Below are 16,700 nucleotides of genomic sequence, written 5' to 3' on the forward strand. Positions count from 1 at the left end.
TTCCTGAAACAGCCAGCAGGAAGTTTGCTTATGCATATGATCTAGCTTTGGCGATCAGCGACAAGTTCTATAAAACAGAAGAAATATTGGCAAATGATCTGTCGGCTTTATGACAGTTCTATAAAACATACAGATTAACACCAAAGTGTGGTAAAACCGAATGTTCTTTCTTTCACCTGAACAATAGTCTTGTAAATCCAAAACCAGAGATATATGCTGATGGAACATTAATTTCGTTTAATCAGAGACCTAAATATCTGGGAATAACTCTGGATAGAACTCTGACATATAAACCGCATATGATTAATATCGCTGCTAAAGTTCGCACCAGAAATAACATAGTTCAGAAGCTTTGTGGTCCTATATGAAGCTCAAGTGCCAAAACTCTGCGGTGCACTGCAATGGATCTAGTTTACAGTGCAGCAAAGTATGGTGCTATTGTCTGGCTCAATAGTTACCATGTCAATAAACTAGATACGCAACTTAACTCTACTCTGCGTTTAATAACGGATTGTATTAGGCCCTTACAATGGCTCCCCACTTTGAACCATATTCCTCCTCCGGAACTGCGACGACAGGAAGCCTTGCTTCGTGAATATAAAAGAATTTTAAATAACCAAAACCTCCCAATACATGAATTTAACCCAGATGCTTCATCCAATAGACTAAAATCCAAAAGATCTGCCATAAAAAACCCATAATCTACTTAGCCAGAATGACAGTATGGTGAGTAGGTGGGATGTACTGTGGTCCCAAGCAGTATCATCTGAAGTTCACAATCACATAAATATATTCCAAAAACCATCTGGATTTGACCTGCCCAGGAATATATGAACGACGGCTAACAGGATTCGTACAGGCCATGGTGTATGTGGAGACTTTCAAAGTGGGGTAAGATACCATATCCCCACTGTCCCTGTGAAGCCGACACCCAAACCATTTACCATATAGTACAGGAATGCGAGCTGACAGCATATCCAGGTGGCTTTAAGGATATTTTTGACCTATCTCCCAGAGGCGATCAACTGGATCAAAAACCTAAATGTTAAAATATGACTAATCTTCTGTCTGATGATGGTCATAAATTTCATATTTGTATTTACCTGAATGTAGACTTTTTTTTTTTAATCATATATGTGTATCTTATCTATACTCACGTTATTTATATCTTATTGTGTTTTAAACATGTGTACAATTTCAACGATAAATAAATAATCTCTTAGAGACACGCGAGCTACGCTGCAACTTTTTCGACCGCGATCTCCGGAGGGTTAATACACATTGTTATTGTTTACATGTGTCATGTCGTTTCTTTATCACTCTAAAAGCTGGTTATTTAAAAATAACACAACGCACAACTTAATGTTTTAACTAATTCCTAGACGATCGTAAAGCGATATTATAAACTATTAAATTCACCCCCCTCCCTCCCCTCAATTGTACTAGTTGAGTAGAACACTTCAATAAATAATCAACAGAATAATAAATTGATCGCCGATCCCAACACACAAACATAACCAACCCTTCACTGTGGTCTCAAACCATAAATTTATTCTTTTTGGGTTTTTTTTTTTTCAAAACATTTCCTGAAATGGCGTCTTGCATTTGCTTTTTCTATAGATCAATTAAATAAACAAAAAATAAACTAATGGACTTAACAATAAACGACGAAACACAGATGAATTACTTACCAATAAGAGTTGGTACAAGAAGATTCAAGAAACCTCCAATACAAGTAGAAAGACCATATGAAAGTGGTAACATCTCTGTTCCTAGATATTCTTCAAACAACACTTGAAATAAAGACACACAACAAACACTTGTCCCAAATAAGGCAGAAGCCACCATCAGTGTCGTGTAGCTGTAAGTCCAAGGAGTGCAACCTAGATCTATTCCCATTATTAGTATTACCACTGCAGCAACAGTCTTTTTACTTACATTTCTTTTAGCTGTCATCCATGCAAACAAAAGCTGAGTAAACAGTCCTGTTATAGAGGCTGACAACACAAATTTAATAGCATTATCTCTGCTTATTCCTTTATCAATAGCAAAATCAATTAGAATAGTATAATAACCTAACATGAGAATGTAATATCCATTATTTGCGAAGGAAATTATGATAAATTTTGAATTCAAAATTAATCTAAGAGTTATTTTAATAGTCGAAAGGATTGATTCTAAAACCCCAAGTGTATTTCTATTTGTGTCTGGTTTAATATCTTTGTTTCTTTCTTCAAAACAGTGATTTGTTTCCACTTTAGACTTTTCTCTCCTTTCTTTCGAATTTAATATACTTATCCCTTCCCTTAAAGAGTCGCATAGCTGATTATTAGTAGGAAATAATTTTTTTCTGCCTTTATTATTAGATTCTTCAGGAGGATGTGGCTTAGCAGGTGGTCTCATTATAACTGCAGAAATGAACACATGCATAGATACACTCCCTAAAATTAAAAAACAACCCCTGAGTCCATAAGATTCTATCAGTGTTTCACTTGCTATTGGAAGAACACTTCCACCAATTGTTACACCAGTGAACACAATTAATAAAACTGTGGTCTTCATAGTCTTGAAATGTTCACAGATTGTCACAGGAACCACTATCATTAGAAGACTTAACCCAATACCTGCATAAAAAAGAAAATATTTGACATTTAATATTGAATTCATATGTGGTCATTATATATGTCAGTGATCCGAACAATATCGTATTATGCCTGGATTTATTTGCATGTTTAATTGAATAACGAAAAGGTTCATATTTTACATTATATTTTATTTTAAATTTACTCTCTATTTTAAATCTACATTATATTTTAAATCTACTCTTGTCCTAAGTAGATTTCGGCATTACTCCATGTATTATTTTCCTCCTGATAATTTTTTATCCCTTACATAAACAAAACATGTCCATGAAACCATATGGTGAAGTCAAACAGGAACATTAGTAAATATTCTGAGCTTTTAAATGATGGCTGTGAATGCAATCTTTATTTCTTGTGTTCTGAGGAGTGCTGGATCACGAGATTTATTCTTAGTGTTGCTAGCTAAATGAGAAGTTATTTAGTATTCTTCCTGTTATCCTTTTACCGAAAAATCATAGACGGCACACGCACTCATTATCCGTTGCGGACAGTTTCTCTTGCTTACCTATGTAGGACTTGGAGGATAACGAATTAATCGAATCCATTAGCAGCGGCCACGAATAGTAGACTACTTTTCTAAAGAGCTTTAACTCTAGTTTAAAGTGTATCAGGAAACTTAATATATTTGGATTTCAACGATGTCTGTGATAGCCCCCTCAATCAAAATAAGTATTCATAATCTCCCAGTGATGTGGGTAGAAATTTGTGTAACAGATAGACAACAGCCTTCAAAGAACCGAGGAATTACGAGTAGAACAATCAAAGGTTTGAAGTAAGGGTCTCTGGTGGCTTAATATGTTCACAAGTGCTGATTTCGTTTCAAATTTCAAGAGTAAAATTTCTCTCTTTGTTGATTATGTGAAGTTGGGCATCGCAGTTCATTTATTTTGATGATATAAGTTCTTTAGCTGACGATCTTAAAGATAGGAAGTGGACAGAAGAAAGCAGATAATATACGATGGCTATAAGTTTAATAGGCAGGGTTTAGAAAACAAAATTCAATAATATCAGAAGGCTGGTGTGTTAGTTGATTAGGAATTTATATTCAGTAATCATTATTCGTAAGACAACTAATAAAGCTCAACAGAGATTGTATGCTTACTCACAATATTCTGTGCTATAGAAAACAATTACTGCCTCATACAGATCTTTCGTCAGGTCAATATTCGGCTATGCATAATAAAACAGACTATGAGTTTGGAGTATTTCGATGAATTAAGTCTGATAAAAATACAACAATGTACTGAATTGAAAATATATGCGAATTTCAGGTTTTACTTTTAGGTCGAAATAAAGTGGTTTTTTTTTTTTTTTTTTTTTTTTTTTTTTTTTTTTTTTTTTTTTTAGACTTGCAATAGCCTAGCGTTAGTGTCACTTCCTGTTATAATCATCTTCTCCAAGACTTTTACAAATATCCATGTTCACAGTGGGAAGCGAATCCTTGAATTGTTGGTTTCAGATCGGTTATCTTAACCACTCTGTGATCCCGCGATAGAAGGCGACAAAATCAAATCAGCACGACTTAATCAACTAATCCTCATAATCACCGTTGTCGTATTTGTTATTAATATTGCTATTATTTCACCAGCACTGAATACTGTAATGCGTTAAGCAGCCATCAGTAGCTTTGTTTATTTATTTGTTCATATGTAATAATAAACCTAAATGATAACGATTCTAATAATATTTAAATACATTACGATATGTTATCAGCATGTATGCATCCTGTGCAGACTACATACAGAACAAATGAATATCACTATAGCATAAAATGATAAAGCCGATCTTTTAGGCCAATAATGGAATAAAAAATATCAGTTACTGAGCTTCGAAGTATCAGTTATCAACTTATCCACACCCGCTGATCTGAAAACTTGTTATTTTTTAAAAATATTTCGAGAGGGAAAGAGAGACAGAGATTGTATCAAATGTTAATCAATAATCAATTTTTAAATATCACCCAGTAATACAATGTTAATTAGTGTTGACTCAACTCCAGAAAAAAATTAAATAATGGCTTACCAAAAATCAATCCATAAAATATTGTTAACCACAGTAGAGAACGAGCAAACACACAAAATGTCACTCCGACTGTCGTCAACAAACCTGCTGCCACGACCATCTTGCGAGCGCCTAATTTATAAACTAACATTCCACCAAACAGTGCTGAAAGAATTTAAAAATCTTATTATATTTCTACACATAACAAGTAAAGAAAAAAATGTGATATTATTTCAATATCCTTAAAAATGTATTACTGTTGCATTTTTGCGATTCAACTACTTGATGTAAATATCATAAGTTTTAGTGCAGTTTACTAAACACTAAAATGCCATATTAATAAACACAATTACAGTATGAACAAGGGGGAAGTTTCATTTTATTTCTACATGTAAATGAAGATATAATGATGATCATCTCATAAAGATGCGTGCTTTTAAAATTCATTTTAAAAGTACGCACCTTTCTTTTTTTTAAAAAAAAAATTCCTAATAAATTATGCTCAAAGAACTCGTTAAAAGTAAGTTTGAGAACGAATCGGAAATTGCAGAATGCAGTGTTATTCTTAATGAAGAGAAACATCAGTACTCACCTGTGAACTGTCCGCTAAGTGCAGTTAGGTTAAATATCTACGATGTCTTTTCTCTGGACTCGTTGAAAAGTCTTATAATAGCTGCATAGAATACTCCGTTGCATCGAAGTAATCCACAAATAACGAATATGTTAATAAAACAAGCTGCAATTAGAATTACTTTTGAAGGATTTATCGTTTTCATGTTCTATGTGTTCATTACAGCAAACGTAAAACAAAATAAGTCAGATAACGGGAATGAACAGTTTATTGACTCGTAAGTAGACAAAATTATAAGAAAAAGTTGCGTAACGACTTTGAGCGAAGTGGAAACGTTTTACAGTTCATCAACACAGGCCAATGAACTTTAAAATTTGGTTTGGTGTAGTTCTAAGCAATGCATATGCATCTTTCAACAGCTAATTTGTGAAATTGTTATAAAAAAATTCGTCACTCTTTCTAATACATTGATATTTTTCATGTTGTCACGTTTAATCTTCTATAAGTGAGTCTCTACATCATATATCCAACGATAAGCCTACCTTATGTTTATGTTTATGTTTCAGATTCTTTAATTGCATTTCTTTGATGTCTTCATGCACAATATTCGTCATTTTTTCTTGAATAATAGTTCTTAGAATTTTGATCGATGTAAAAATTTGTAAAATTAATTTTGAATTTTATACTTTCATTTCTCTCTCTCTCTCTCTCTCTCTCTCTCTCGAATACTAGAGCATATTTTGATCGTTGCCAATGAGTTCTTTCAACTCATTTGAATTTTTCTTTATATACGTATATATATATATAGAAAACAGTTGCAAGAATGTGCAATGCATTCATGTTGCAACTGCAAGAATGCATTGAGAAATATTCTCGCTTGCTGATGGTGCAGAACACCTTAGCCTTAGACTATCGCCTTACTTATTGGATTTCTAATGAGACTTGAAAAGTTTTAGGTTTAGACTCTAGAGTAGGGTTTTCGGATTTGCGTAATCATTAGTTTACCCGTACCGATAGTCACTAACATGTTCCTGTATCCGGTCGTGAACCAGGTATTGCTAATCAGAAAATGTTACAGATTCTCGAAACAGTTCCTTCGCCAGTAAAATTGTCATTCCAGACACACAAAATACTATGAAATTTGATTCCTCGTTCCTTATTAAATAAACCTTGCTTCTGATCAATATAGTATAAATAAAGAATAAAATAAAATGTTTGATTCAATTGAATCAAAGGCTTTGAACTTTGATTCAATTCATCACTCCTTCCTTCACTCTTTCGCTTAAAAATGCACATGTTTTGGGAACATATAGCTTTATTGCTTAATTATATTTGAGAAAGTTTTCAATGACATATGCTTTTAACCTCCATTCGGAATAATGTTCTATACATGGTGTCAAATGAATATCCTAGTACTACCGAGTAGTCATTTAAATCAGTTAACAATTTGTGGCAGTCTATTACTCGTAAAATCCTGTCTTCAGTCTGCCTTTCATAACGTATCGATAGCGTTTGGCTACTTTAGTATTTTCTTTATCACACAAAGAATTGTATAACAAAGCGATTTTATCCTTATTTAAACATGTGACCATTATCACAAGAATGGAAATTTTGTCGACCTCTTCCAAATAACAACAACCATGGTACTTCAAGCCTCCTTAGTTGCGGTGGGTGCTAAGAATAGCATTCTTACATATGTGTAATATCGTGACCAGTCATGATCATCAGTGGGAACGCAAACTAATTAAAAATTCTTTAGCTTAATTTCTTCAAACCATTATATATATATTTGCTCAATAAAATACAAAAGTAACTAATATAAATTAAGATACATAACAATGAGGAAAATAAAATAAAAAGAACTATAGAAAAAACGTGCCGTTCAATAATCTTATGCATTTAAACCGTTCATTTTCATCATGTGTTGATGCATGTTACTCTTAACAGAACATAAGATCTGTTAGAAAAGATCTCTAAGAACAGATCATAAGAAAACTTTAATCCTTACCTCTACCAACGTACATTTATATTGCTCTTAACTTATATATATCCAGTGGATCCACTTAAAAAAGAATAGCATAATTTGGCCCAATTCAGTTCTTCCTCTTTCAATTACATTACACTGCATGTAATAAGTCTGAAAGATGTTTGTTTTTCGTCATTCCGTAACAAAATCATCACTGGAATTCATTTCAAATATATATATATATATATATATATATATATATATATATATATATATATATATATATATATATATATATATATATATATATATATATATATATATATATATATATATATATATATATACTGTATATATATTTGAAATGACTTTATTGCTCACGCCTCGTCAACTATAAACTGTTTTGTAAGTCACACAGGAGGAGACTGAGCAGAATGAGCAATCGCCCTCGTTTAGAAAAAAAATGTCAAAAGACCATCAACAATTATCATAGGTGATATCTAGAAAATTTTGGTACCCCAAACCTTATCAAAACATTTCTGTCAAAAGAAAGCGATATTCATTTTTTTTTTTTTCAATTGAGGGGATGTTACCTAACAAACGAACAAGTCAAAGTGGAGCCATGAAATACCCATTTCTCTCCAAGTTGCAATGCCATAAAAGTTATGTAGCACACTGAATAAATTAAATGAGACCACTGAATTTAAATGCGATCCGATTATTCTAGCAATCCTAGTTATACAATGCTTGGAAAGAAGTCAATGAACACTGTCATGAGAAAGGTGTATCGCGCCATGTAACGAAGTCATGTGTTTGTAACTGGTATAAATTGGTGGAATATGATACTCCCAAATCAGTGCGATTGCGTCCTGGTGAAATAGCTGCACGAAGGGAGCTGACAGAGTTTCAAAGAGGCGTTGTAATAGAATACAATGTTACAGGCCTATCTGTGTGGCAAATGTTCGCAAATTGGGCCATCCCAGGTCAATAATCAGTTATATCATACTGTGATGGAAGCGCAAGGAGGCAAATGACGTAGGCTAATGTCACCAAACGTTGCCGTAGGGTGCTACTTACGATAATATGGACAAACCGCAATTTGTCGCCCTACACGTTCAAAGAGGAGTTCCATGCATCGATTAGAAAACACGAATCTTCAAATCGCATTCAGAACCGAGGTTCGCAGCATGGGTCTTCGTTGTATGAAACCCATGCTGAACATTATTCGTTGACGTTGTGAATGCTGCGAACATTAACGTTGCACCACTTGACTCGAACCAGCACAGCGTCATTTTCAGTGAAAAAAAAAAAAAAACAGTGTGTATAGTGGGATGTGGAAAATAAAAAAGCTGTGTTATAGACCGACGAACCACACTACACCTTCTACTCAGCAGATGGACAGGTGTGAGTGTCGCTGGTACCCAGTGAATGTCTCTTTCCAGAGTGCTTAACATCAATATCGAATTCTGATGCGTTGGTGATGTGGTGTATGATCCTGTCTTTCTTGGTTTGGCCCCCAGACATCTGTTTGTGATATCACGAACATTGAACTCCGAGAGGTATCTGAACATTCTGGACAAAGCAATGCTTCCTACTTTGTGACGTTTCTACGAAATTGACCATTATCTCTTTCTGCAAGAAAAAAAAAGACAATGGTCAGACAATGCGCTATGTCATACGGCCCCTGCTGTAACTGCATGGTTTGTGGACATAAATTTCACCCCAGTTGACTGGCATGCACAGAGACCTGATATTAATCCTATTGATCATCTATGGGATGAACTAGAATTATGCCCCTGCACTCATCTCAGCGAAAGGAAATATTACATCTTATTCAAGTGTGGCCCATAACCATTTCTTCCTCATAATATATTGTCCGTTGCATTCTGTCCAAGCAGCGTATAATTATTGTTTTGTCTACTCTGATTTCTTTACATGAGCCTACAGTGTAAAGTAGTGAGACAGTAGACAATTGACATATAGAGAATAACTGTCAAATCTTTAACTGGTAAACTAAATTTGTTGTTTCCAATTATTGATCTAATTCTGTTGTTGTAAAGCAAATATTGAGACAGGCGAATGACTGCCTAAATTCTGACAAGGTTCTAATATATGAAATTTTATCTAAGACTTGCTGACCAGTTTGACAAAACGGCACAGAGCATCACTTGGATCTATTAATATGGTTCTAAGAAGTGTACACCTGGACTCTTGTGCTCAGAGTTGGTTGCTTGGGTTTCTGGGGATTAAGAAGTAGTTGACAGGATTCAAAGAAGGACAACAAAGACGTTTCAGGATTGTTGAATGGTCCGTATGAGGGCAGATTAAAGATATTTGTTTTCATATAATCGAAGATATGATGGAAAGATTTAAGATACAAAAAAAGGATGGATGTTAGAAAAGTCAGAGGAAATGTTTCACTATATGCAATGGAGGACAGAGCAAGAGAGCATCATTGAAAGATGAATAAAGTTGCAGTTAGTAAAGATGTCAGTTTTCAATTTGTTGTTATGAGGTATGTGGAATGGTTTTATTTAGGAAGTTTTCAGCTCATCAGGGATTCATTTTGAATAATCTTTCTGCGCTTCCTGCGATGAGTCCTTCTACGTGTTTAACAGATAACAGCAACAAAATGATTATTTTTTTTTCTGGTCGTCACGTATCTTAACTTTTAACGAATAACTGAACCGTCTTCTTTGATCCTATACTGAAACCTACTCACGGCATGAAACATTTATCGTCAAAGTTGCATGCTACCAATTGTTTCAATTTTATATCGAAAAAAAAAAATTCTATTTCGAGCGCCTCCCTAGCGCAAATGGAAGAACTACGGAACGTTGCGCTCTTCAATTAGAAAAGGCTTCAGTTCGAATCTCGTCGTGACGGGAGGAATCGTTATATAGAATTTTTTTCAATCGAAAGTGAGTTAGCCGATCTCATACGGACGTAGCATGGTTTTACTTCCTGGAAACTGGGGTTTTTCCAGGAAGTAAAATATTATCTGTATATATATCTTAATATTCGTTTTCTATTATTTCCCTTCTTTATTGTTCTACCTTAAGTATAATTTTTCTTGCCTGGGATCTCCAGATATTTATTTGATTGAAGACTGCGCCCTCCGAAATTCCCCTATAGGCAAAAGAAAGTTTTTATACACTAGTAGATCAAATAATCACTTATCCTATTTTAGCCAAGGTTTGTAATGGCAAAATTTTACTCATAAATCACTACTAATCATTGAGGTTCTGCCATCAGATCCGAAATAGTATTTTCTGAATAATCAGTGCATTGCAAAAAGATTGAATTGGACAACTATTTTTATCAACTTACCAACATTTTATCAAATACAACATACATGTATACAAATATATCTCTCAGAATCTCATTCCTTTCAAACACTTAATCATAATCTAGGCAATTATATTTATACAATCCACCTCATTGTGTTTCAAACATTCCAATGATACGATAGCAGGAACATACTCTATCACAAAATTCAATCATAAGTACACATATAATCAATTAAAGAAATTTCAATGGCTCAATCTTTCTCCAAGGGAAATTAACTGCGCTCATGCTTCACTCATTTTGCGATTACACACATTTGCTCTAAATACTATCTCTTTAAATTAGACAATTTAACAGTGCGATAGGGAATTCTTTCTTAATTCATAAACAATAAATGAATATGTAGACTCACATGGGTCTCTTCCTATCTTGTATGTGTCTTCCGTCCTTTCCTTATTCCGGCGCTTGAGTAGGATTTCTCTCCTCCGTTCCGTGTTTTGGAATTCTCCTCGAAGCGACACCAGGCACTGATGAATAGTCGTAGCAGCAGGCGGGATATAGGGTATGTGTTCCGGCGTCTTGAACTGCCCGGCAAAGGATTTCTACATAGGCCTGGTCGCACATATTCGACGACAGGACCTTTACAGCAAGATTTCTCCTTAACTATCGCCTCCGGATATCTTCGGCTATGACTGGAACGATTTCGGTGGACGGGTCTCTCCACCCCTCCCCTTCAGAAGTTACAGCAACTCGGATCCTCGATCTCTTGTGGATGGTTCACTCAGGATGAAGAAAAGGAAGCCCTTCTCATCTTCGAACCAACCCTTTTATACACCAGAGTCCCTGCACCTTTGATTAAGTTTTTGGGACCCCTAGCGTCCCCGTGAGAGTCTTGCTAGTAGTTTAAAGAACCCTGTATAATGTTTCTCGAAAATTCGCCGACAATCTTACTTCCTCCCTTTACTGCCTTAATCTTGCCTATGGGCCTTTCTTTTTGATTCGCGCCGCGCCCTTTCAATATTGATCTTGAAGGTCACCTGCAATGGATCTTGTAACCAATCTTCAAAAGACATGCCGAATTTCGGGCGATGTTCTTGGTTTCAATACTTCTATATCCCTTCTTAAACAATGAGCGAGTTAATTCCTTTTGGGCTTATTTTGCTCTTTATACAGGTAGCTTTACATAGAGAACTAAAATATACATTTTTAGAAGAAAATTTTGGTGAATTCCTACTGTAAAAAGTCGATGTTTTTAGATAATTTATTTTGGCAACATCGAATTTTTACACTATGTCATCATACTCTAATTAATTAAATATTATAAAGTTCTAAATTAGTTGAGAAATAACTGAAAGAAATCACGTCGGAAATGAACCACTCCCAAAGAATTTGTGAAGCAGGAGATTTAAGATGAGAAATGAGACTGTTTTTTTTTACTTTTTACTTTTTTGTTCAATTTGTTTCGATTTAACGCTTAAAATTCTGAAAGTAGTTTTCACACACACCTGTGAAATACCGATTTTGATCGAGTGGTATCGTTTCGCAACCCTTTTTTTTTTCTCTAATCATTCTTTTAGTAAGAATAGTTAGTAAATCTGGTGTTTGACTTATTATTCTTGATTTTTTTTCTCTTGAAGACTGAAGCGAACAAATAATAACGAAGGTGTTGGAATATCGCCCTCACCTGTGTAAAGACGAAAATAAAATAAAATAAACAGATTACATTCCATCTAAGATACCACAGACCTATAAATGTGCCTTTTAATTGAAGATAAACGAATGATTCCTAATCCTATCGGAGCAGTGAAGATTTCCTTAGGGAAATTCTAGATATTGACAACTCCGTCCCAAATCAATCGTATTATTTTTGAATTAATTAGATTAGATAAAGAACACTGAAAAGCTAGGTTTTGAATTTGGATTTTTAACTATAGAAGAACAAAATTTGAAATTAAAAATTACAGCGAAGTGAGTAGGCTAATTACAAAAATAGTCAGGATAAACTTGATCAAGAACGATAGAGAGAGAAAGAGAGGGGGAGGCTTTTGCTTATTAGTGGGATTTAGCAATAATAACAACAACGGCAATTGCTCAAACCATCACTAAGAAACCTACAGGCTTTTCATTATTTCTTAGAAGTGTAATTGAAATTTCTCGGTTGCGTAATTTTTAGCCTTACACTAACCATAAAACGTTTGTTTGTAATAGGGAAATGAATCGTAAATCTGTTCCTGTCTCTTTTACATATAACTTGCACTTCTAAATAAATTACATCTTTGGATGCTGCAAAGCATTCAACGTTAATTTCTAAGCAGGTGCCATTGCGAGGAGGCACTTTTTTTGGGGGGGGGGGGTTCACGTGAAACACAATTTTATTTGTCGACGATTCTCTTATTTATGTTAAATTAGTAATTTTTATTACTTAATTAATAATTAGTTTTTAACAACTATACTTACAACTAAAATAAATAAACTGTAACAAAACCGTTACATTTCCTATCATACTATTATTCAAATTCTTAAAAATAAAACAACAAAACGCATGGTAAGGCGAATTCTTTATTGGTTACTGCTTATATAGTTCGCCCACCGTTTGTAGATCTCTCCTTGGCATGTTGCCAAGAATAGTCGATTCATGCTGAAGGGGAGAAAGAAATGAAGGATGTACGAATTGGTCGCCAACATGCGAAATCACTTTCTTTCTTGTCTGTTGCTGTACTAGTACTAGCTTGATTTTTGTTATCGCTTTTTTTGCATTATTTTTTTATTATTAATTTGTATAATGGATCCAGTTGTGTTGTTTAACAGTAAGAACTTGGTAAACAACAACAGAACTTATTGACTGTAGCTTCAGTAGCTCTTGCAAAAGAATATTGAATAATGTGCTGACATTCTGCGAAAAAGAATCGTCTCCTTGTTCCCCTTTCTCAAGTCATAAAACGTGCAAGTGCAATTGCGGGAGTATCGGGGTCGACTGTTAAAAGAATTCGTAGGGAATCAAAAGGTGAAGGTAAAACAAAATTTAAGTCTCCTAAAAAAAAAAAAGCGCCCAGAGTAAAGAAAACCATCGAAACCGTAGCTTTGAATGATTTTGATGTAGACGTTATAAGAACTATTCACGAATTTTACGTGGTCGAGAAAAGAGTGCCAACTGTCCCCAAATTGATTCCTAGTGCTCAAAGAAAAAATTAATTTTCCTTGGAAAAGAGAAACTTGAAGGAAAATACTTCACGAAATCGGATTTTGTTTTAAAAAGTCCCAGAATAAAAGGAAACTTATCATGGAGCGAAGTGACATTGTTTTATCTAGAACGCAGTGTTTGAGAGCAATAAGACGTTTCAGGCAGGAGAAAAGACCGATTGTGTATCTAGATGAAACTTGGATTGATAGTAATTTAACTTGTGGAAAATGTTGGCAGTCTTCAGAACAAGCGACTGAAAGTATTATAGTTCAAAACTGGGGCAAATATCTTTCATGTCACCTCATTGGAAAATATGTATTGGGACAGAGACGGAATTATCGAAGAATTATGCGAACCTTTGGTGATCAGTTTAAGTGAAAGTGATGGCGATTCGGACACTGATTTAGATGACTCTGAAGATTAAAAGGATTTGATAATGGTATTTTTTCCAACCTTTTTTGCATGGGTTTGTTAAAAGAGTCACAACAAGTCATAAATAATTAATCGGTTTAGGACATTAAAGTGTCTCAGTTCTCTCAGCTGTAAGTTTAGAATATCTAAGTTCATTTGAAAAAATTTCTGTTTTTCATTATAATTATTTTTATTTTATAGAAAACTTTCTTAAAAATAAACTTAGTTAAATTTTTGTTTTATGCTATACCATTTATAATTTTGTTAATACTGTACGTACATTTTTCCAACCGTTATACAAGCAAAATAGTTGCACTTTAAAAACTACAATGTTCGTAAAAGAAAAGCTAAATTTTCTGACCTGTAATAATAAACAAACACATCCCAGAAGACAGATTGATTATCCTATTATCAGAATGGATTCTCCTTTTTCCGAGATGCGCGAAAGTGTCGAGGGACCTCTAATCGGTGGGCGAACTATACCGTGGCGACTGCGTCTCAGCAGCAGGCACCGCACAGTCAGTACACATTTGCGAAAACATATTGTCGATTTTTTTCCTTCTAATTTTGCGTATAACTAAGGCCATCGACAGGATTTTAAGGTCCCGGTAATAATAATATTTCTATGGTTCCCTATTATATTAGGGTTATTGCTTAACCCTTTTGATGCGTGTATAAAAATTAACAAGCATGATTTCGTTTTTAGCCTAAAAAATGCTAAAATGCCTGATTCATCATTAAATTTTTTTAATCTGTTACACATTTATGTCATTTGGTCGTTATCGAAACCGTTGAAAACATATTTATTGTATTCTTTATCTATAGTAAGTCTAGACTCTAGAGCAGGGGGTGGGCAACCCTTGGCATGCGTTCCAAACCTGGCACTCCAACGCCTTTTTTCCGGCACGCAACCCAGGGCTCACTTAAAAAATAATTAAATAAATAAATACATTTCAAACATCTTCGCTGACTTGTATATTTCAACTTAATATAATACAATTTTATTAAGTACAGCAATACCAAATAAAAATGCAATAAAGAAGCAAACCCTATCAACTGTTTTAGTAATAATAAGTAATAAGAAAATAAGAAACAAAGATCCTATTTCCAAGCCATCTATCTCCGCGATATATTGATGTAAAAGTTTCGTCCGGTTCAGTTGTTGCATCATTCGTCAGGCAGGCAGACGCGGCGTGACTCCTTTATCATCATTTGATATATCTTTTCATGTTTCGTAAAGAACGTATCCGTTTTCTAAAGTGTGTGTATATGTGGATCTGGATTTTATTAAATCGTAAGTCATTACAATATAGATTGGAAGTATTTATTGTCAATTAATATGCTTAGATATAAAAGCAAATTTCCATTACATTGCCATAAACATGCCGTATTTACTCAAATATAACTCGCACTTTTTTTCCCAAAAATTAAAGCTAAAAATCGTGGTGCGAGATATGTGGGGATTTTCGGAAACGAACATTTTCAGTTTTTTTCGTAAAATCCCGGCATATATCTCGCACCACGATTGCTATTGCAATTTCCTGCCTAGAGAGTAGTTTCCTTGTATGCATCCTATTCAAATAGCGCCATCTTCTTTCCCATTATTTCAAGTAAAAATTACCAGTTATTTACAAGCCTTGACATACTTAATGAACAATCCTTAGCGAATTACTAATGAACAGACAGCTATGGTACTAGGCCAGTAAAGATAGAGCAGCCATGAAGATGTGCATATGATTGGTGGGGTATTAACAAAAGATCGCTCGAGTCAAACATAAAAGCAAGCTGACAATTTTTGAATTGAAATGCTAATTCTCTTCAGCCAAATTCAATATCTGAAACTGCCATGAAATATTCAATATATATTTCTTAGTTTTAACACGTTTACGAATTTTAACACTTTCCGTTTATTTTTATTGCTGCCTTGCGTTTGAGCTGGGGGGAACAGACTCCCACACATCTAGTTTTTATTTAGATACCGTGTTTGTAGGTGCAGCATATGGTTTTGCTTGAGTCTAAATAGCATAGTTTACTTGTGTCTGCAGTGACTATCAGCTACTGGGGAGGGCGTGTGATTTACCACGGGAAGCGAGTCACTATCGCCCTGAAATGTGTTTAAACGTTTTTTTTTTTTTTTCCCTGTGCGAGATATACGTGAAACTTTTCAATTTCTTTTTTCCTAAAGTAAACTCAGGGTTGCGAGTTATACGCGAGGGCGAGTTATATTCGAGTAAATGCTGTAAGTTATTTTTAAATCAACCATGTGAAATCTATTATCAATATTCAGGATTATGAAGTGTTATCTGCACGTGATTAGATTGCATGCATACCCTTCTCTTTCATTTGCATGTGTGTAGGTCGGCTTATAGTTGTACTAATTTTTGGCTTGCTTAAACTTCGTTGGTATATGCAGAGAGTGATTATGATGAGATTTTCCGAGTCCAAATTATAATTTTTGAGAGTGTCTATATGTCTCTGTCCACATTTTTACACCCCATAATCGGATTTTCATTAAAGTTAAAAGCTGTATGAAGAAAGCAATTATTTAATTGCTTTCTAATTAAGTAATAAAAGTGAGCAAGAACAAAGAGAATTAATTTCTCGTTAACTGAGCAAGACAAAAAACATTCTGATACTTTG

At 34.3% G+C, this 16,700-nt stretch overlaps 1 protein-coding gene across 1 annotated transcript; it reads right to left on the bottom strand.

The window, feature by feature from the left end:
- Positions 1-1,683: 1,683 nt before the first annotated feature.
- Positions 1,684-7,238, bottom strand: LOC150110011 (monocarboxylate transporter 9-like). The gene is made up of 3 exons (XM_090394149.1): positions 7,223-7,238; positions 4,665-4,808; positions 1,684-2,624 (listed from the first exon to the last, which is right to left on the bottom strand). The coding sequence occupies exons 1-3, from the start codon at positions 7,236-7,238 to the stop codon at positions 1,684-1,686; spliced, it is 1,101 nt and encodes a 366-aa protein (XP_090250275.1).
- Positions 7,239-16,700: the final 9,462 nt, after the last annotated feature.

This window comes from Typopeltis vanoorti, chromosome 1, assembly GCF_054136105.1.
Source record: "Typopeltis vanoorti isolate ZY-2024b chromosome 1, IOZ_Tvanoo_1.0, whole genome shotgun sequence".
NCBI lineage: Eukaryota > Metazoa > Arthropoda > Arachnida > Uropygi > Thelyphonidae > Typopeltis > Typopeltis vanoorti.